Source organism: Molossus molossus, unplaced genomic scaffold (genome assembly GCF_014108415.1).
Source record: "Molossus molossus isolate mMolMol1 unplaced genomic scaffold, mMolMol1.p scaffold_m16_p_10, whole genome shotgun sequence".
NCBI lineage: Eukaryota > Metazoa > Chordata > Mammalia > Chiroptera > Molossidae > Molossus > Molossus molossus.
Window position 1 is genome coordinate 46,157,940 of NW_023425345.1, and position 22,200 is coordinate 46,180,139.

The 22,200-nt window shown below is 41.4% G+C and overlaps 1 protein-coding gene across 7 annotated transcripts in view; it reads left to right on the forward strand.

The window, feature by feature from the left end:
• Positions 1 to 22,200, forward strand: part of TMEM117 (transmembrane protein 117) — a 432,215-nt gene that overhangs the window by 74,178 nt on the left and 335,837 nt on the right. For 5 of the 7 annotated variants that reach the window (XM_036252711.1, XM_036252707.1, XM_036252708.1 and 2 more), the window contains exon 3: positions 18,931 to 19,063. The exons of 1 other annotated variant lie outside the window; for it this stretch is intronic. In XM_036252711.1, coding sequence (XP_036108604.1) covers positions 18,931 to 19,063 — 133 coding nt within the window. Of the gene's footprint in view, positions 1 to 18,930; positions 19,064 to 19,845; positions 20,001 to 22,200 lie in introns of those variants that run through there. One more of the 7 variants, XM_036252713.1, reaches the window with a different exon arrangement.

A 22,200-nucleotide genomic window follows, 5' to 3' on the forward strand; every position in this document is an offset into this window, starting at 1 on the left:
TTGGCTATCTAGAGTGTGGGATGGCTCCTTTTTTGTTTTGCTTGTTTATTCTTTCCACATCTGAGATAAGTAATAAATCTCAGTAAATTAAAACTTGGAAGCAATATCACCTACATTCTTAAACGATAAAAGAACTCTAACATCTGAATTATAATGCATTGCTATTCATGAGTTTGCATAGACACCGATCTTCTAAAATCACTCCCATATCTATTATTGTTCATGTAAGCTTCAAAACTCGTACAAAAAGGATATAAAATATGGCAAAAATATGACATATTATGTGAATTATAGTGGAGATCAAAAGAAAATATCATTAGTGACATTTACTACACAAAAGTTGCCCTTTGAAATTATTCAATTATTTCCAGGCTTTCATGCTATGAAGGTTATTTTGACAAAGGCTCTTCTGCTCTGTCATCACAATGTCAAACATTTTATTAAGGTAAAGTGACCATTGGCACTATGAATATTATACTTTTATTTCTACTTCGTGGTTTCAGACCTGTCCTCATAAAATCACATATCATGTTAGATTTTGTTATCTCCATCTGTCAGTGTCTCAGGTGGCTCCTATCAGCTTCCAGAATAATTCTAAAACCTAGAGTTATTTATTGCTGGGTAACAAAGTATCCCAAAATTCAGAACTTGGAACAATAATAAACACTTGTGACCTCACAGTTACTTCGGGTGAGGAAACTGGGAGCGGCTTGCTGGTTTTGCCTTGGGACCTCCCATGAGGTTGCTGTGCGTGTGGGCCAGGGCTGCAGTGGTGTGGGGACTCGACTGGAGGTTCCTTCCCAGACGGCTCTCAAGGGGATGGCAAGGTGGTACTAGCTCTTGGCTGGAGCTCAGCTCAGCAACTGAGTTGCAGGTTTTTTATTTTATTTTAAATTTCATAAATCTATGCATTAAATGGCTAGAGAAATAAACAAGTTTACAAGTACCAGAAACAATCTGAAAGAGTTAGAGGTCTTGTGGAAAGCTGTTATGGAAAACCAACTTCTAGAGAGAAGAAAGGAGTCAAAGAGCAACTTGGATGCATGGATACAGATAAGAGGAATATTGGAAATTTAGGAGAATTGTTGGGCTTTGGCCTGGTTTTGCCTCCTCAGTATTAATAGTGGTGGCAGGACCAGAACCCCTGTCCCCTCCATCCCACCTCTGGTCAGGGAGCTAGTGTCCAAACCTTGTGAGTGATCAGGATCTCTTGACACCATGGATCTGCCTGCAGGCGACTGGTCTTGACAATTAACCTTTCCTTTTTTGTGGAGTCAATATAATGCCTGATATTAAATGAAAACCTACTTTAAAAGTGTGAGTATTATTGTTTTTCAAAATTGATATCACTGATGATGTAAAAATTTAATAATGGGACGGTATTAATTTTTAACAATAGGGAGCTATAGTTTCTATTGTATTGCCCATTTCAAAATACAAAATTGTGATAATTTATTGTAATACATACAATTTTGAAATTGATATTAAACTCTAGATCTGAATAGACTATCATTCTTGCTGAGTTTCTAACCATTATCTAATTTTCTTTTTTTTCTAGAACCTCTTTTGAGTTGTATATATTGTCATACATATTTTTATTATCAAATGGGATATTTCAACTCACAATATTTGAATTCTTTTAAACTCAGTGAATCATGAACATTTTTGATATAAGCTCCTACTTCTAATAAGGAATGATAACCATCTGTTCAATGTTTTCAAATCTCTTTGTACACAGAAATAATGAGATTTGGTCTGAATATTAATGGAATGGTGTCCTTAGGGCACAGACGTTTTATGATCTTATACAAAGCTGTGTTTATCTAACTAGAACATCCTTTCTTTTTAATGATATTCTGATATGTTTTGTTAGATAATTTTCTTTGTTGATGTCCCATCCATGGAATAATTCTCTTATTTTATTCTGTTGCCATTACACATTTAGAGAAATCAGTCATGAATACTTTATATATTTATTTCAGTCTGATTGGAAGTGAAGTACAATGAATTTTCCAGTGCTCTGTGCTCATTTAATTTAATTTTTTGTTCTCTTATTCTAGACATAAGAAATAGGACTTACATTTATTGTTAAGTATTCTAATATTTGAAATATTAAATATTAACTTGGTCTTTAAAGAATCTTCTCAGTGTGTTACTTGGGGTTCATTTTATTTATCAGAGAGTTATACAATAGATAAAACATAGGAAGGAACAGTTTTTCTCTTAATAGGTGAGGATCGTTTCTTTGTTTTAGCCAACTTTGAGCTAGTCTGTCACTGACAAAACAAATCGTATAATCCTAGAGACTGGGTCATAAAAGCCATGTAATTCTACCTGGTTAGTGGCCATTTCTCCTTGTCTGCACCGAAGAGAACTTACTGCCTCCCGAGAGACTTCATCCTCTAATTTCCTTCGATTACTCCAATATATGAAATATGTGATAATGAAGATGTCTTCCTAGAGGGGATCATCTTTGACCTGCATTTTAAGGCCCATAGGAAATACAGGAGTTACTGGAGTGATGGGGAAGGAAGAGCGTCCCAGGCATATGGTAAAGTCAGAAGTAGGAGTGGATTTAGGGATGGAAATGATCTGATTGGAGATACGACTCTATTGCACATTGGGGAAAGGAATAGAGATTTTGAATTTGGTTTTTTAAACTAAGTTTGAATTGGCAGTAGGATATTCAGGAGGACAGTGGGCAGGTGACTCTCCCAGTTGGAAGCTCAGAGGAGGTCAATGCTGGAGATACTGGATGTTAAGCCCAGGAGTGGATGAGACCATGCAGTGATATGATAAAGACAAAGGCTGAGAACGGACCATAGCAAATATCACCAAGTATGGAACAAATGGAAGAAGAGATACTTATAAAGGTGACTGAGACTAACCAGGAAAATAGAAAAAAAAGAACAAGGAGTATGTGGTGTTAGAGAAGCCAAGGAAATAGTGTCAAAAGACAGAGTGAAAGACTGCTGTGTTAGATGTAACCTAGGTGTCCTGTAGAAGTTAAAGACCAATATATTTCTCCTGGACTTGGCAATGGTAGGGGTCTTCACTTTGCCAGGACCATTTCAGTAGAGTGTTTGCATTGCAAGTAATATCCCAGTGAATGCAGGTGATAAGTACTCTTTCTTGAAGTCTGGATGAGAGGGGAAGGAGAATGGATGTTAGTTCAGGATCATGGAGTCAAAAAGCATTGCTTTGAGGATGGACTGAAGAGGCTTTAGAGGCAGAGGGGAAAAAATCAGGAGAGAGGGCGAGACTGGAAATACAAAGGTGAGACAGGATGGCTGATAGAGCAAGGCACCAAAAAGGGAGGGTATGGCTTTAAAAAGGCATCGCTGGGACCTTTCGCAGGTGGAGTGTGCATCCTCTGCGCACGAGGGAAGGCAGTAGGGGTAGCGGTGAAGGTAGATGAGTGGGTGTATGTGAGTGGCCAGGAAGTTGAGGGACATCATGTTTGGTGGCAGCAATATTTCTTTGAGGTGGGTACCAAGGTCTTATTCAGGGAGTGGAAGAGTCTTAATGGGAGCTTTGAGGTGACCTTTGAAATTTGCTGAGGAGAATGGGAAAGAATTGACAAGGACTAGGAAAAGGATTCATGTGCAGGGCTGTGGTAGCAGCTGAAAGTGGGGGTCATGGTTATGCAGTGGCTTATCAACCCACTTGTGTATCGTTTTCCCACAGCAGTTTACTGAAATCAGAGAAAGCAAATTGTAGCTCTGTGTCAGAGTTGGGGTTTTACAGGGCAATTATAACACGCATATGGGGTGCAGAGGAAGCAAGGGTGTGGGAGTAAAGAAAGTCTAATAAGGAAGCAGGAGTTTCATGCTGAATAGGTGGGAACAGAGCTCAGGGGGTAGCTAATGGAGAGCAGGTGAGGAGGAGGTGATGCTGTTAAAGAGGGCAGGGGTAATAGGAGCCATATCTAGAAACACAGGGGGTTTTAGTCACACAGTGGAATATTGTTTGTTCATTTGTTCGTGTGTCCCCTCGTGTTTTTATCCATTCAACCAATATCTATTTAAGACATGCTGTGTGCTGGTGCCATGGAGACGCCAGGGGTGAAGAAGACGAATAAAGTCCCCCCTGTGTTCCAGTTTACAGACGGTGTGGTGCACACAAGCAGACAATGCATTGTACAGTCTTGGCCTTTAGTCTTCTGAGGGTGAGGACTCTGAGTGAGGACTACATCATTGCCAACAAGATGTGTTTTCCCATATTTTACTTTAGAATTTTTCTTCCAGAAGACTTTAGGGCAGGTCTTAATTTACTGCTAGAATCTGCCCATTAGTATTTTATCATATATTCTGCTGAGTGCTAGGGATATAAAGAAACATAACGAAATGAAGAGTCCACTTGGGACATTTTAAACCCCATTCTTTCTTTCTGGGACTTTGATCCATTGGTCATCTTGTATCTGGTAAGATAATGCTAGCTGCAGTAATAAAAACCTCCAAAATATATAATGACTGCATCTCAATTGAATTTCTTACTCTTAAAATGCTCAACACATGGCAGGCCTCTGTTCTAAGCAGTCGTTCAAGGACCCAGGGACCCTCGTCATACGGCTCTGCCTTTTCAGCGACATTTGCAGTACTTGACTTGCATTGTGGGTTAGTGTAGGGCTAGGTAATTGATTTCAACTGGCTCTAGGAGTGGAGCATGTGGCATTGACGTAGCTGATCATCACTTTCCATCGCTCTGGCTATGGTGATTGGTTCAGGACCGCAACAAGCCAATTAGAGTGAATCCCGTGACTCTCAGTAGACATGCTAGGGCAAAAGCATCACGCTTTCCTCCTCGACAAAAGTGAGGAGAACTTCCTCAGGATTGCTGCAGTCATCCTGGGACTACAAAGGGTATGTAGCAACATGTTGGGGGAGCTGGCTAAGATGGGGCCCTAGCCTGAAAAACCAAAGCTGAGAAATGGAGGTAAATCAAGACTTGCCTATATTGTTTGAGTGCCGGATCAAGCCTTGCTAGAAGGCATTTCGTTCCTTTAGTTAAAGTAAATTTACATTGTTTTCTCAACCTGTATGGTAAGGAGAAAATTAATTATGTTTTATTTAGGGAATGAACACCTTTTGACCCCTAAGAAATGAAATATATTCCTTTAAATAACTACAGATTACATATATTTCTTATGAATAGATATGTATACATTAAGTATGCGCATGTGTATGTCATCATAGAAGATTTGGAGCAGAAGACTTAAAGGATAGTCATGTTAATTTCAGTTTTGCATCCTCTTGAGGGAAGTGTTTCTTCTCATTCATCTTTTTCTAATTCCTGGTTAGTGTCTTATGTTTGATGTCATACATTTTTCCTCTAAAGTAAATAAATCTTGCTCTGTGTTCCTGCTTACCAAAGTGAGCAGAGAGTGAAATCCTGGTCATTTTTCAGATTCTTCTTTTTTTTATCTCTACAATTTAAAGGAGCCCCAGGTCTTGGATAGTAACCCTTCAGTCTGTTTCACTTGTACCCACATTTTCCTGTTACAGGTTGGGTAATAGTCTTCTGCCATCTCTTTGGCACTATGGTGCTTTTAAGATGGTGTTGGTTCACAACCTCGGGAGCTCCCCAGGTAAAATCTGAAACTGCTCCCGTACATGTAGGGCAGGAAGACACTGGAGAAAGAGGCAGATAATGATAGATTGGTAGGTGGTACACTTAATAAACAAGGGAACTTACATACAAGGTTTGGCCTCAAGATAAGTAGATCTACACCCTGCCTGCCAAAAATTCTTTTTCCTTTCTAAACTTATCTTCACAGTTGAATGTATTACAGATGTACCCCCATCCCTTATTCCCCCATTGGCCCCCTTCTTCCACCCCACTCCTGTTGTCACAGTGTTGTCTGTGTCCGTTGGCTATGCATATATACATATAAGTTCTTCGGTTTATCTCTTCCTGCCCCCCTGCCCCCTTCCCTTTGAGATTCATCAGTCTAACAACCAATTTGTACTTCTTAATTTCTTCACCTTTTTCACCCACTCCCCCACCCCCTCCCATCTGGCAACCAACAAAAAGTTATCTGTATCTATGAGTCTGTTTCTGTTCTGCTCCTATAAAAACAAGGTTATTCAATCTCAGCTGATCAGTCTCAAACCAGGGTTTTGTGTGTTTGTATGTTCATATGCCAGAATTTTTATTTGACTCATCATTGCAAACATAGCAGTACACTCATGTTTGTATTCATGCATGTGAAAATATGATGATTTTTTCCCCCATTTCTGTGTCTAGGTTTGTGTGTGTGTGAACAAATAATAAACTCTTGTTGTTGTAAGGCACTGAAAAAAAATTTGTTTGTAGATTTAGTTGTTGATAGATATGTATTTATTGCCATTTTATTGTTCATCTTCTTCGAGAAGACCTGTCAACATTTCATATTATACTGGCTTGGTGGTGATGAACTCCTTTAGCTTTTTCTTGTCTGGAAAACTCTTTATATGTCCATCAATTCTAAAAGATAGCTTTGCAGGATAGAGTAATCTTGGCTGTAGGTCATTGTTTTTCATCACTTTGAATATCTCTTGCCATTCCTTTCCGGCCTGCAAAGTTTCTTTTGAGAAATTGGCTGACAGTCTTATGGCAGCTCCTTTGTAGGTAACTGACTGCTTTTCTCTTGCTGCTTTTAAGAGTCTCTTTTTGTCTTGAACCTTTTGCATTTTGATGATGATATGTTTTGGTGTGGGCTTCTTTGGGTTCATCTTGTTTTGGACTCGCTGTGCTTCCTGGACTTGTATTTCTGTTTCCTTCACCAAGTTAGGGAAGTTTTCTGTCATTATTTTTTCAGATAGGTTTTCAATTTCTTGCTGTCTCTCTTCTTCTTCTGGCACCTCCATGATGCAAATGTTGGTATGCTTAAAGTTTTCCCAGAGGCTCCTTACACTATCCTGATTTTTTTGGATTCTTTGTTTTGATTAGGTGTGTGTTGCTTCCTTATATTCCAAATCAATGGTTTGCTTCTTGGCTTCACCTGCTCTACTATTGATTCCCTGTAAATTATTCTTTATTTTAGTTAGTGCATCCTTCATTTCTGACTGGTACATTTTTATGCTCTTGAGATCCTCACTAAGTTCCGGAGTATCCTTATAACCAGTGTTTAGAATTCTGCATCTGTTAGATTGCCTGTCTCCATTTTGTTTAGTTCTTTTCCTAGAGTTTTGTTCTATTCTTTCATTTAGAACATGTTTCTTTGTCTCCTCATGTTGGCTCCGTCCCTGTGTTTGTTTCTATGTATTAGGTAGAATTGCTATGTCTCCTAGATGTCCTAGGGTGGCTTATTATAGTAGGTGTCCGGTAGGGTTCAGTGGCACAGCCTCCCTGATCACCCCACCTGGGCCCTCAAGGTGCACCCCTCATGTGGACTCTCCACCCTTCTGTTGTAACTGAGTCTTGATTGCTGTTGGCACATCAATGTGAAGGATTTACTCAGGCTGATCAGCTGCAAGGACTGGCTGTGTCCACTGACCACTGGTCTCTGACCACCTTGGAGGGTCAGCTGTGCAGGGGCCCACCACACAGAGCAAGACTTACTTTAGCATGGCTCTGGTACCCACTGAATCCATCCACTCCCTGAGTGTATTGCTTGTGGAGGTGGTTGGGTATTGGTTCTTCGATGTGGTCTGAAGCTGTCCACTGGGTGTGCTGGCTCTGGGGCAAGGTCAGCCACTGCCTGTGTTCTACCCGGGGCCACCAGGCATAAGTTACAGTGATCTGCAGATGGCTGCTGCTTGTGCTGGGTGTGGAGGTGCCCCAGCAAATCCAAGTTGTAACTAAGGCTGACTGCTTCTAGTGCCAGGTCTGGGGCCACTTAGAGGTATGAGGCTCGCTGAGACCAGATGCTGCTTGTTTGAGAGAATTTAGGAGATTCTGAAGCAGGAGCCAGGACAGGCCAATCCTATGGTAAAGCCACTGGACACAGCTTGGGTGGGCCTCAGGGAATCACCAGGGTGGTGCAAACAGTGTGAGCCAGGTTGCTGGAATTCCAGATGTGGTACCCGTCTGCTGCCCCAGGAAAGGGCTCACCAAAGGAACAATGGCCTCAGCCAACAAGTCTGGCTGGGAGAAAGCTGCCTCTCCATCTCTCACCCCAATGTCAAACAACTCAGTTATTTCCTGTATATCTCTGGTGTCTTTCAAGCTGCCCCCCCATGCTGGACCCCAGAAGGAATGAGTCTTAGTAAGGCCATGTGCAGGCCCTTTAAGAGGAGCTGCCTGGGGGGTCAGAAGCCACAGCCTCCCTCAGCCTCACTGGTTTTATAGTCAGAAGTGATGGGGATTCTCTTTCTGGCACTGTAACCCTGAGCTGGGCACCTGGTGTGGGATGGGGACCCCTCGCTCCTCAGAGAGAACCGTCACAACCAAGCTATCCTCCTATATCTGCCACACGTGGGTGTGGGACCAGCCTGCCTGCACCTGCGCCTCCGCCCCTCCTACCCGTCTTTATGTGGCTTCTTTAATTTCGTAGCTGTGGGACTTCCATTCAGCTCGATTTCAGGCAGTTCTGAATGATGGTTGTTCTGTAGTTTAGCTGTAATTTTGATGTGGCTGTGGGAGGAGGGAAGACCACATTTACCTACACTGACATCTTGACTGGAAGTCCAAGTCCACCTGCCAGAATCTTAAAAAATTTTATAGAGGTCTTAACTGGGTTAAGCCATGTACACCATCCAGATGGTCTTAACAACATCTTACCCTCTTGAAGTCACATTATTGCAAATGGCTCCCCCTGTGGAAGAAAAGGACATCCCAAGGCCAGGGGAGAGAATGCAGAGCCTCTGGTTGCCCAGGTCCAATTCATGGACCAGTTGATGGTCATGTGCTCTCAATGACCTCCTCCAACAGATGGCTGGGATCCTACCCAGGTGGTTGTGTTTCTTATGAAGGTGGGTGGCTGGCCTGTCCTTATTTCCTTGAGGCTAGCTCAGCCTCCTTACCTGACTTCCAAGCCTATGACCCTTGCTACATTTGTTTTACCAACATCCATGGAAACACACCCAAACGAGGTTCTGCCACCTCAGAGCTTCCATAAAGCTAGAAGCCCTGACTCTGTCAATCCTGCTTCCACAACTTCCCAGAAGTAGGGATACCACCATTTCTTACCTGGGAACACAGCCCCTTCCACTCCTTTTCCTCTGAGGTTGTTTAGTTTATCTATTTGTTCAAGGCCTCTTTGTGAGAATCATTACTGAAGAAAAGGGACTCAGAACTCAGATTAAAGTCTGGGAAATGTTTCTTTCCATTCCCTTGCCTTTGAGAACACAGCAGCAAAAAAGTCAAGATAACTAAGTAGTTTCTCCATAATTCTCATGCACTTGTTTACCTCTGTCTTCCATAATAGATATGAGCTTATCAAATATTTTAATATGCTTTTATATATATATTTTTTTATTAATTAATTAATTAATTTATTTTTGTTATAGATGTTTCTCCCTTTTCCACCACTGATTCCCGCTTCTCCCTCCCTCCCCGCCCTGTCCCCAGCTTTGTTGTCCGTGTCCATTGTTCATGCATACATGCATATAAGTCCTGTGGTTTATCTCTCCCCCCCACCCCTCTTCTGAGGATAGTCAGTCTGAACCCCACTTCCACGTCTCTGGGACAACCACATTCCTCAGACTGTTATGTTCAATATATTCCACAAATAAGTGAGATTACATGATACTTGTCTTTCTCTGTTTGGCTTGTTTCACTAAGGATAATACTTTCCAGGTCCCTCCATGTCATCTCAAAGGATAAGAGATCTTTCTTTCTTACAGCTGCATAGTACTCCATTGTGTATATGTACCACCGCTTTTTTATCCATTCGTCTACTGATGGAATTTGGGCTGTTTCCAGATCTTAGCTATTGTAAATAGTGCTGCTATGAACATGGGGGTACATATATTCTTTCTGGTTGGTGTTCCAGGCTTCTTAGGGTATATTCCTAGAAGTGGGATCACTGAGTCAAATGGAAGTTCAATTTTTAATTTTTTGAGGTAACACCATACTGTTTTCCATAGTGGCTGCACCAGTCTGCATTCCCACCAGCAGCGTATTACACTCCCCTTTTCTCTACACCCTCGCCAACACTTGTTGATTGATGGCGGCCGTTCTGACAGGTGTGAGATGATGCTTCATTGTGGTTTTAATTTGCATCTCTCTGATGATTAGTGATATTGAGCATTTCTTCATATGTCTCTGGGGCATTTGTATATCCTCAAATTTTGTTGCCTACAGTTTCTTCTAGGATTTTTATGGATTCATGAGTCACATTTAAGTGTTTCATCTATTTTGAGTTTATTCTTGTGTATGGTGTAAGTTGATGGTCTAGTTTCATTTTTTTGCATGTAGCTGTCCAATTTTCCCAACACTATTTATTAAAGAGGCTGTCTTTACTCCACTGTATGCTTTTGCTCCCTTTGTCAAATATTAATTGAGCATATTGTCCTGGGTCCATTTCTGGGTTCTCTATTCTGTTCCATTGACCTATCTGCCTGTTATTGTGCCAGTACCAGGCTGTTTTGATTACAGTGGCTTTGTAATATAACCTGAAATCTGGTAATGTGATCCCTCCAACTTTGTCCTCCTTTTTCAAGATTGCTGTGGCTATTCAGGGTCTTTTTTGGTTCCATATGAATTTTTGAAGTATCTGTTCTAGTTCTGTAAAGTATGTCACTGGTATTTTGATGGGGATTGCATTGAATCTATAGATTGCTTTGGGTAGTATGGACATTGTAAGGATGTTAATTCTTCCAATCCATGGGCAAGGTATGTTTTTTCACTTTTTTATATCTTCCTCTATTTCTTTAATCAATGACCTGTAGTTTTCTGTGAATAGGTCCTTAATTTCTTTGGTTAAGTTTATTCCTAGGTATCTTAATTTTTTTGTCACAATGGTAAATGGGATTGTTTTCTTAGTTTCTCTTCCTGTGAGTTCATCATTGGTGTATAACAATGCCATCAATTTCTTGACATTAATTTGGTAGCCTGCTAATTTGCCAAATTCATTTATTACGTCTAGTAAATTTTTGATGGAGCCTTTGGGGTTTTCTACATATAATATCATGCCATCTGTGAATAATGACAGTTTTACATCCTCCTTTCCAATTTGGATCTCTTTTATTTTTTCCTCATGTCTGATTGCTGTGGCTAAGACTTACAGTACTATATTAAATAAAAGTGGCAAAAGTGGACATCCCTGTCTTGTTCCTGTTCTTAATGGAAATGTTTTTAGTTTCTGCCCATTGAGTATGATGTTGGCTGTAGGTCTTTCATATATGGCCTTTGTTATGGTGAGATATGATCCCTCTATTCCCAGATTGCTAAGCGTTTTTTTAAATCAGAAATGGGTGCTGGATTTTGTTGAATGCTTTTTCAGCATCTATTGATATGATCATATGATTTTTATCTTTCATTTTGTTTATGTGGTATATCACATTTATTGATTTGCGAATATTGTACCAGCCTGCATCCCTCAGATAAATCCCACTTGGTCATGGTGAATAATTTTTTTTATGTATTGCTGGATTCGATTTTCTAGTATTTTGTTCAGAATTTTGGCATCTATGTTCAGGGATATTGGTCTGTAGTTTTGTTTCTTTGTAGTGTCTTTTTCTGGTTTTGGAATTAGAATTATGCTGGACTCATAAAACGAGTTTGGAAGTCTTCCTTCTTCTTGAATTTTTTGAAATAGTTTGAGGAGAATGGGTGTTAGTTCTTCTTTGAATGTTTGGTAAAATTCTCCCGTGAAGCCACCCAGGCCTGGGCTTTTGTTCACTGGGAGAGTCTTGATTACATCTTCAATTTCTTTTGTTGTTATTGGTCTGTCCAAGTTTTCTATCTCTTCCAGGTTCAGTTTTGGGAGACTGTGTGTTTCTAGATATTTGTCCATTTCACTTAGATTGTCAAATTTGTTGCCGTATAATTGTTCATAATATCTAACAATCCTTTGTATTCCTGTGGTGTCAGTTATTATTCCTCGTCTTTCATTTCTGATTTTATGTATTTGGGTTCTCTCTCTTTGTTTCTTGGTGAGTCTAGCTAAGGGTCCATCAATGTTGTTTATCTTTTCAAAGAACCAGCTCTTTGTTTCATTGATCCTTTGAATTTTTTTTTTTTTTTTGTCTCCATGTCATTTATTTCTGCTCTGAACTTTACTATTTCCTTCCTTCTACTTGCTCTGGGGTTTTCTTTTTGGTTGCTTTCTAGTTCTTTAAGTTATGAGGTTTGATGGTCTATTAGAACTTTTTCTTGCTTCTTGAGGTAGGCCTGTAGGGCTATGAACTTCCCTCTCAGAACTATTTTCACTGTATCCCATATATTTTGTGTTGTTGTGTGTTCATTTTCATTGGTTTCTAGGAAGTTTTAAATTTCTTCCTTGATCTCCTCAGTAACCCATTCATTGTTTATTTAAGAACATGCTATTTAGCCTTCATGTGTTCCAATGTCTTTGCTTGTTCTTGTTGCAATTGATTTCTAGTTTCTTGCCATTGTGATCTGAGAAGATACTTGACATGATTTCAATCTTCTTGAACTTGTAGAGACTTAGTGTGTGCCCTAACATGTGATCTATCTTTGAGAATATCCCATGTGCACTTGAGAAGAATGTGAATTCTGCAGTTTTGGGGTGTAATTCTTGGTAGATATCAATTAAATCCTTGTGATCTAGTGCTTCGTTTAGAGTCTGTATTTTCTTGTTAATTTTTTGTCTAGAAGATCTATTCAGTGATGTCAGCGGTGTATTGAAGTCCCCTGCTTTGATTTTGTTGCTGTTGATTTCTCCTTTGAAGTCCTCCAAAAGATTTTTAATATATGTTGGTGCTCCTAAATTGGATGCACATATGTTTACCAAGGTTATATCTTCCTGTTGGATAGATCCTTTCAATATTATATAGTGACCTTCTTTGTCTCTAGTTATCACCTTCATTTTGAAATTTACTTTATCAGATATGAGTATTGCTACCCCAGCTTTTTTTGCTTTTTGTTTGCTTGAAAGATTTTTTATCCCTTCACTTTCAACCTATGTGAGTCTTTTGTTGTGCAGTGGGTCTCTTGTAAACAACATATATGTGAGTCATACTTTCTTATCCAGTCAGCTACTCTGTGTCTTTTTATCGGAGCATTCAAACCATTCACATTTAAGGTGATAATTGATATGTACTTATTTATTGCCATTTTTGTTTAGTTTGGTTATATTTTTCTTCCTATTTCTTCTACTAATTACAGCAGTCCTTTTAGCATATCTTGCAGTGCTGGTTTGGTGTTAATATATTCCCTTAGCCTTTTTTTTGGTCTAGAAAGCTCTTTATTTGACCTTCTTTTTTGAATGATAGCCTTGCTGAATAGAGTAGTCTTGGATTCAGATCCTTGTTTTTCATGACCTTGATTACTTCATGTCACTTCCTTCTGTCCTGTAGTGTTTCTGTTGAGAAGTCAGCTGAGAACCTTATTGGGTTTCCTTTGTAGGTAACCTGTTGCTTATCTCTTGCTGCCTTTGGGATTCTCTCTTTTTCTTTAAATTTTGGCATTTTAATTACTATGTGTTTCGGTGTGGGCCTGTTTGGGTTCTTCTTATTTGGGTCTCTCTGTGTTTCTTGAACTTGAATGCTTTCTTCCTTCACCAAGTTGGGAAAGTTTTCTGTCACTATTCTTGAAATATATTCTCTAACCCTTGCCCATTTTGTTCCTCTTCGGGGACTCCTATGATGCACATGTTATTACGTTTCCAGTTGTCCCACAGATCTCTTAAACTGTCTTCCTGTTTTTTAATTGTTATTGCCTTTTGGTTTTCTGATTGTTTGATTTTTTTCTTCCCTGTCTTCTAATTTACTTATCTGGTCCTGAGCTTCTTCTACTCTGCTGGTTAGTCCTTCCAATGTGTTCTTTATTTCTGCTATATCATTCTTCATTTCCACTTGGTTGGTTTTCAGTGTTTCTATATCTTTACTCATGGTGCTGATGTCCTTACTCATGCTGTTGAGCTTCCTCAAGATAATGGCTCTGAACTCTACCTCTGATAATTTGCTTAGCTGCATATCATTGATCTCATCTTTGATACACTTCTCTTGTTCTTTCATTTGGGATTTGTTTCTTTGTTTCACCATGTTGGTTGTCTCAGTGGGTTTTGGAGCCTGCCAAATTTTTCCTGTGGCTATTGGTGTTCTGCTGTTTGTGGCTCTCTCTCCTGGGTTTGGATGAGCCTGGGTGGGCCCATGTTAAACATCATTGTCAAGTCTTACTTTCCTGGGTAGATTTGCAAGCCCAGGAAAGGTTCAGTTATCCTCTAGCTTTTTCCTGGTGGCTAGTAGTCTCACTTACTCAGTGCCTTGGATTGTAGCCCTGGTGTTCTGCATAAGAGGATTTCCAGAGGGTGGGATAGATTCTGGTTTTTAATGAGCCTCAATTTGCATTTCTTTGCCTCACCTGAAAAGGCTGAATCTCTGAGGGGTGGGGGCTGCTGCTTTTCCCCACAGCTCTGGGAAGGAGCACACTGACTACTGTCCTTTGTGGCCGCAACTCACCAAAAACTCTGAGTGCCCTCCAAATCCTGGTTGTCCCCAGAGTTCCAGCCCAGTCTTCCCTTTCTCTGCCGTAGCTCCCAGGTGAGTGGCTGTGGCTATTTTAGAATTCTGTCCTCTCTCTGCACTGTGGAACAGGCTTGGTCTTTATTCCCCAAGGGCGTTGCTCACAGCTAAGACTGCTGCTGTTCGTGGGCTCCCAGCCTGCCACCCTCTCGCACCTCCACAGATCCTACCGGTGTCCCTGGTTATATGGTCCTGTCCTGATGCTTTTCTGTTGCCTTTTTCCAAGAATTTGTCTTTATTTTAGTTGTAATTCCAGTTTGATCCTGGAAGATTGTCTGCATAGCTTCTATTCACTCTGCCTCTGTTTTTTGCATCCTCTATGCCTATCTTGTGTGCAGCTGGGTAGCACAGGCCTTCCTGGTGCCCCAGCACCCTGCAGGTCCCGTGGGTAGCTGGATCCCACAGTCCCTTTGGGGACCTGGATCTGTTCCTATGTTATGGGCTCCTGGGTCACACAGGCCTCTCTAGTGCTTCAGCACCCTGCAAGTCCCTCCGGTAACTGGATGGCACAGTCCCTGCTGGGTTGCACAGGCCTCTCTGGTGCTTCAGCACCCCACAGGCCCAGTGAGTAACTAGATCACACAGTCCCTGCTGGGTAGCAGAGGCCTCTCTGGTGCCCCTGCACCCTGCAGGTCCTGTGGGCGGGAAGCTGGATCACACCAGTCTGTCTTGGGCTCTGGCTTCTCACTGCTCTTGTGGGCTACTAGACTGCACAAGCCTCTGTGGAGCCCCAGGTCCTGATGCTGCTGGCTGGGGAGCGCTGCTGTCCAGTGGGGCTCAACTCCTGCTCAGCTTTTGCTGTAGTTTTTGGGGATGGGTCTCAGCTGCTGCTCTGTGCTTCTGTTGCCTGGGGATGGATGTCTGCTCCCCAGCCTCTGTTGCTGGGGATATATCTCCACTCTGATCAGGCTGCTACTGTGGGGGATGGTGCTGGGCTCCGGGCTGTCTGCAGCTTCGGAGACCAGCATCTTGACAGCTCCACTACTGTGCACTGGTCTGTGTTGACATAGAGTGTCCACTGGGCTGATGGTGCTCTGGTGGCTCAGGTTGCTGGGCCCTTGCTGCTCCCATTGCCTCTTCCCAGGGAAGACCCGGGGTCTTCCGAATGGTGGGACCTCCCGTGGCACAGGGAGAAGTGCCCTGAAGGGCTGTTTACCATGATAGCCGGCTGCTCCTGTCCACAGCACAGGAACCTTCTGCTCAGGGTCTCTGCACTGCTGGGGTTTGGTTGTTCATCTTCGTGTCCACTCACACTCTCTCATAGACTCACCCTTCCTCAGGTCCTGGCAACTGCCATCTTCACCAAAAAGTCTGCTTTTATATTTTTAATCTTATTAAAACTTTATGACATCTCAGTGATCCTAATCTTACTGTATTTCCAGGCAGGAGTCTGAGGCTGTAGAACATTTCAGTTGACTTTAACCAGTATTTTTTAAAAACATGTTTTTATTGATATTTTAGAAAGAGAAGAAGGGTGAGAAAGAGATAGAAACACTGATGTGAGACAGATACATAGATCAACTGCCTCCTGCACGCTTCTTACTGGGATCGAGCCTGCAACCTGGGCGTGTACCCTGACCAGGAATCAAACAGGATCTCTCAGTTCATGAGAGGACACTCCGTCCTCTAAGCCACAGTGGCCGGGCTTGACCAGTATCTGTGGCAGTGAGTCCCTGTGCCTTCCAGTCCTCACCTCCAATAAGTACGTAGGTTTGTGTAGCACCTTAATGCTTCTGATTGTTTGAAGATTTATATCCTATGGCCTTGACCATATCAAAGGTGATAGTTCGTAGAGTCCAAGACAGATTTTATTAATAGCACAAACACACAATCAGATTTACAGATATATCTATGATTAAAATAAAAATAATTTATGACCTTGTCAGAAATGGACCTCTCTTAGTGATGTCTTTTAGTTCTGTTAACCTATAAGGGCTGTTTTCACTCAGTTGCTTTCTGAGACTCCTCTCAAGGAAAGTGCATAAAATTCTGAATTCTGTGACCAATAGGGAAGGTGGCATATGATTTATTGTCCAAACCAGTACACTTAAGAATGGAAGGGGGTGCTATTAGTAACTATGCCAGGATGACTGTTATAAGCCTCTACTGTCCCAAGCAAACCAAATGTATGGTCACACTACGGGACAGAGATAGCACATTTTCATGAGACAGCCTCAGGTAACTTTGAGGTTCTTGGTTTGATGTACTTTGACTCCACATTTGGGTTACAGCAGTCTGGCCTGAAAGATTGCAGCACTTTTATTGTGCACTTCCAGTGAATTTCAAGCATGTTAACCTGGCATTTTGTGCTAATGACTCTAATGACTGAAATTAGTGCCAATGAGCTGGGCAGTGACCATGTAAGTGGTACTGTCACCTTTCTCTTTTTGTTAACTGCAGTATTTCAGCCAATGGATAGTTAATTCACTATGTTTTATTTCCAAATCTCTTAAATCAACAGCATTATTATTTGACTTTTAAAGTACATCCATTAGTGAATTTTTTGACACATGCATATGTTAAGAAGGAAATTCACACTTAAGTTTTCAAGGAACTTTAATTGCTAGTCTTCACAGTTCTTGAAGTAGGTCTTGGTGTGAAGTTGAAAGGACTCCTAGCCAAGGGAACTTTGGACAAAGAGAGTCCAGGAGTCTAAAATGAGGTCACCTTTTCAGTGAATACCCAAATGATGACTGACTGCAAGCACCTTTGCTCACAGCTGTATCCACAGCACTGGGACCATGGCTGACATGTCAGCTACACATTAAATATTTGTTCAGTGAATGAATAATAGTCTTTATAGTTTGCTCTACCGCATGTATGGCGTATGTTTTGTATTCTCGAGCATTCTGTGCTTAATGTCTATTTATAATATTCCTGTTGATGTGTAGGTTGGACTCTTTGATTTCAGTCTATCAAATCAGGGTATAATTTGCAGAGCTTGCTTCCTTTGTTTCAGTCGAAAGTCTTCTGCATTCGTCTTTTAGTTACTGTCCACGGTCCCCGACTTTCAGATTTGCCCTTTCCTTTTCTTGTGCACGCCAAGAAACCAGATGATGTAACCAAATCCCCCCTTTTTCTGCTCTATTTAAAGTTTAGCTAGGGTAATGTTTCTGTTAGCCTCGTTTTCAAATGAAATCTAAAGTGCTGTTTTAATAAAAGTGAGGTACAAAGGAAAATCTAGTAGTTAAATCTTAAAAGATTATTTCTTTCTATGCTCAGTAACCTATAAGAGAGCCACTGTCTGTCCCTAGAGAGACAATTTCTAGATGGAAATGTGTGTGTGTGTTCATAACTTTGACTTATTATGAATAAAAAGGGAATATTTTCTCTAGTGAGAAATTCTATTATAAGACTTTAGGCCTACCCTACTTTAATTATAGTTTATATATGTATAGCATCTCCTTTATCAGTATTTAGATACACTTTCTCGGGAATGGAGATAACCATGATGGGCACACTTTATCTGAGGCGAAGCCAGGCTGACCTGTGTTTGTGTTGTTCTCTCCCTTCTTCTCCACCGTTCAGGATACTCACACTCTCATTTCTCTTCTCTACCATTAATCTCAAACATTTTCCTGAAATAATTCTGATATTACTGATAATCTACTTTAGTCTTCCTCTTGATACATTTTTCTTCTTGACCTATTTCCACTTATTCTTTCTAAGCTTAGCATTTATCTTTGTAAATGGAATTTCAGGTCTCGGGGTGGACATTATTCTCTGTCGGGAGCCACACCGACCTCTACAACACACGCACGTACCCCTCCCCCAGAGCACACACTTGGCCCGGGCCTGTACGTGGGTATGGATGCTTTAGCTCAGAGGGAGGCTGAGTCATTTGCCTCTTACGATAGAGACTTTGCTTTTCCTGTTAAGTTTGCATGCTTCTTCATTAACTGGATCCTCACTTAAGTGAGGTCCATCCTGGTTCTATTGTCTGGCCAGTGTTGGGAATGAGGCAATGGAAGCAAAGGGAATTGTACGGAAGGTTTGCATTGTCGTCACCATTTGCCTTAAGTAGTTTCAGATTAATAAATCGAAAACCTATTTGTAAAACAGAACATAGCAGGTAGGTGCTCTAATTCATCTTGTTTCCATGCGGCATACTGCACACTCTGGGTGCTAGGTTCTCATGTCAGTCTTATGTGCTCCAGGATGATGTAGGGTTGTTTTCTCCATCTAGGATCAGGTGTCTACAAAAGAGTAAAAAGGACATTATATGGTGATTTCACCTATAAGTCAGTCTTATGGCAAACACTTCACAATGTAGTGAGATAATAGAGATTCACTAAAACCAAGACAAACAAATTTTGAGTTATGATGTACACTGATGTTCAATAATATTATATTGCAGGTCAGTTGCTCCGGTTAAAAATGTTTCGAGAAGATCACGGGTCGTGGATGACAATGTTCTTCAGCACGATCCTCTTTCTCTTCATCTTTTCTCACATATACAACATGATTCTTCTAATGGATGGGAACATGGGGTAGGTTATATTTCCTCTTTCTACTGTGGTGAGTGTTGTGTTTGAAACTCATAAGAATTCAGAGAATTTTTTTAGTCTGTGGTAGCCTAAATGTCCTTTACAAATATTCTACCCTAAATATGGATACTGTATGCGTTTTCTCACTTAAGACATTGCATGTATTTTCTCCAAGAAGCTTTTCACAATACTTACATTGTGCTCTTTATTCTTGAGGACTTCTCTGTGAGGACAGTTTGAGGGCAGGTACTAATTTCATTATAGTGACAGAGAATATGAGAATCAGGAAATCTTATTGACTTGTTGATACAAGACTAGGAAGGCTGGGCTAGGCTGAAGGTCTCCAGGTTTGCAATTCCATTGCTCCACAGAGCACGGCTAAGCAAAAGTGTTTGATACTGGTGGCATTTTTAAACACTCTCTTGACAGTTCCAACAGAGAGACCTTTGTTATAAATGGGTCATTTTAGAAGTGGCTACCCTGTATTAAATCCAGGATTGTGATCTATACTTATCAAATCACTAATCAAATCACCAAGGCGTGGAGGAGTGCTACCAAGTAGATTGTAGATTATTTTTAACTTTCTCCAGTTCTTGGTTTGCTCTTGGTAAGTTTTAAGAGCAGAAAATAAGGAGAATTGCTTAGTCTATTGTGAAGAATTAGATTAGTGACAAGAATAAGCCACTTTAGATATGTGTGGTCTCTGAAATAGTTCATAAGGAAGGTTTTGATCTATCCCCCCATAGATTGGAAAGCTGGGTAATATCCTTTTCTTCCCAATATAGGCGAGGCAAGATTGTCGGCCGGTTCTGTGATGCAATTACTTTGAAGTTATGTGCATGTCTTAGCCGCCACTGCTCAATGCCGAGAGGAATGGCTCAATTAAAATTCTGGTTTCCCCCCTCACCATTAAAAGAGATGAATAGTAAAGAGAAAGCAGGTATTTCACAAGCTTTATATTTCAGTCCATACCAACGAGTGGTAAATTCAAGGATGTGATTTTAGATCCAATGTTCAAGCTTTAGGGAGTTATTAAAATGCTTTGTCTATAATTATTTCTTGAGCTTTAAAAGATGCCATTTGGACTGAGTCTATTTTTAAACGGTGGAGTTACAGACTCAGAGCAGAGCTCGTCAGAAGGAGCCTCAGCCTGCAGCGCGCCTGGAAGGGAAGGGCCGTGTTGAGGGCTGTCGGAGCTCGGCCACCTCTGGAACAGGAGCAGGAGGCACCCATGCAACTCCTCCATTTTAAAAAGCTGTTGCTGGAAAGAATACACTAAGTAATATACAAAATATATCCTTTGCTCAGAAGTTGACTCTATCCAATTTTTTTTTTTTTTTAAATATGGAGCTAATAAACTAACCAGAAGAGCTTGTTCTGAGGAAAAAAAGCAGATTTGAAAGTAACGAATTAAATGCAATAAGAGATAACCCCTGGCACATTGTAAAGGACTCAAGAGCTAATAACACGAATCTAAATGCGAGCCACCAATCACAGTGCTCGCTACCAGACACGAGTCGTCGCGAACATCAGGATGACCCTATGCGAGAAGTATTTTTATTATCTCCATTTTACAGAGCAGGAAACTGAGGACCAGAGAGGTTTTGTGAGTTGTTTACAGTTACATTGTAATGAAATCTCTATTTGAAACAATAACAGAGAAGCTGAGCTATCCAGTTGTGGATTCTAATTATACTGCCCGCTCTTCGGCCAGCAGATTTGGTTGATGGTCGAGCCTGTTGCTCCATCCCCATATACCTACTAACCTTGCTTTACATTTTTACCATTCGGTCCGAATTTGAAAATTGAATGAAGTAGGAAGAATGTGCAGGAAATAAGAGAAGAGTTCGTCTAGAATTTGCGTGCTTTGGTCTTACCTAAAATTGAAAGTGATTCTCTCTTATTTTCAGCTAATTAGAGTTTTCCATATTCTTATCTAACTCTTGAACTCTTCCCCAATATGCCTTATTTTTGTTAGAAAGGGACTGTTTTCTGAGAGGACATCTTCATGGTGCCACTTAAAAAAAAAAATCCAAACCAAGGGACAAATGAGCTAGTTCTACAGATGAAAGAAAAATGAGATCTCCATTTATAAAAGATGTATTCTCAACGTTTGTGACCCATGCCAATGGAACTAGTAGACACTTTAAGGTAGGGATTTAAAGTTGGAACAAAATCAATTCTTAGAGCCAACAGATACAACTGCGGTTCTGAGGTTCTCCAGGAGACGCCAGGAGGCGGGGCCTCCTCCTGTGCAGGGCAGGGAAGGATGGCACCGGAGGCTGTGGAAAGGACAGTCGGCACAGATCCGTGACTGACTGGTTTCATCTCACAGGGTTGCTGGTGGTAGAGGGGGGCTGGAGTCTTGATGATAAATCCAGTTCGCACTGGGGGTTCCAGTGTACCCTGGTTTGTGGATCTCTCTAGGAATATTGGTCTAGAACTATTCCAAGAGGGGTTTCAAGGATTTTCTATGATGGCTAGACCTGTGGTCACGTAGTTTAGAACTCCTCTCCGACTGGAAGCCCTAAGGCCTACAATGAGTGGGTTTAGGGTTTCCAAGATGAAGAAAGAACAAAATCCCTTGGTTTATCTGACCAGACGCTCAGGAGCTTTAGCCAGAACTGACTTGGTAAGAGTGACGTTGCCGGCTCCTGGCTGGTCAGGCGCGGAGTTTCCTGGAGTGCGCACCAGGTCTCACGGCTTAGCCACCTGAGCGGGCCAAGCCTAGGGGCAGTCAGACGGAGGGGACGGAGGCCCGTTCACTGGCTGGGCCAGCAGGGACCGAGGCTCAGACCATGCATGTTCCCTCCCACCCTGGGGGAAGTCTCCTCTCGCCTTTGGTTCTCTTTCATCCCTTTCCACCTTGCACCACCAAAATGCTGCTGCCATAACTTCTTTGATTCTTTCAGTCACCGAGACCAGACTAAATTCTTCTTTCTATACGTGGCTGAGCCATAGGTGAGGGTTCTTCTGCAGGGAAGGCTCTGATCCAGGGAGGGTTTTACATTTAGATGTTGTATAAACAACTTCCTCTTGACAAGGCAGCAGAGTCGGTAACCTGACGCCTCTCCTACCACAGACTCATTAGACGTGCTGGAAAATGGGGTGCAGCCAGACACACTCTTTGTAAAGTTTGG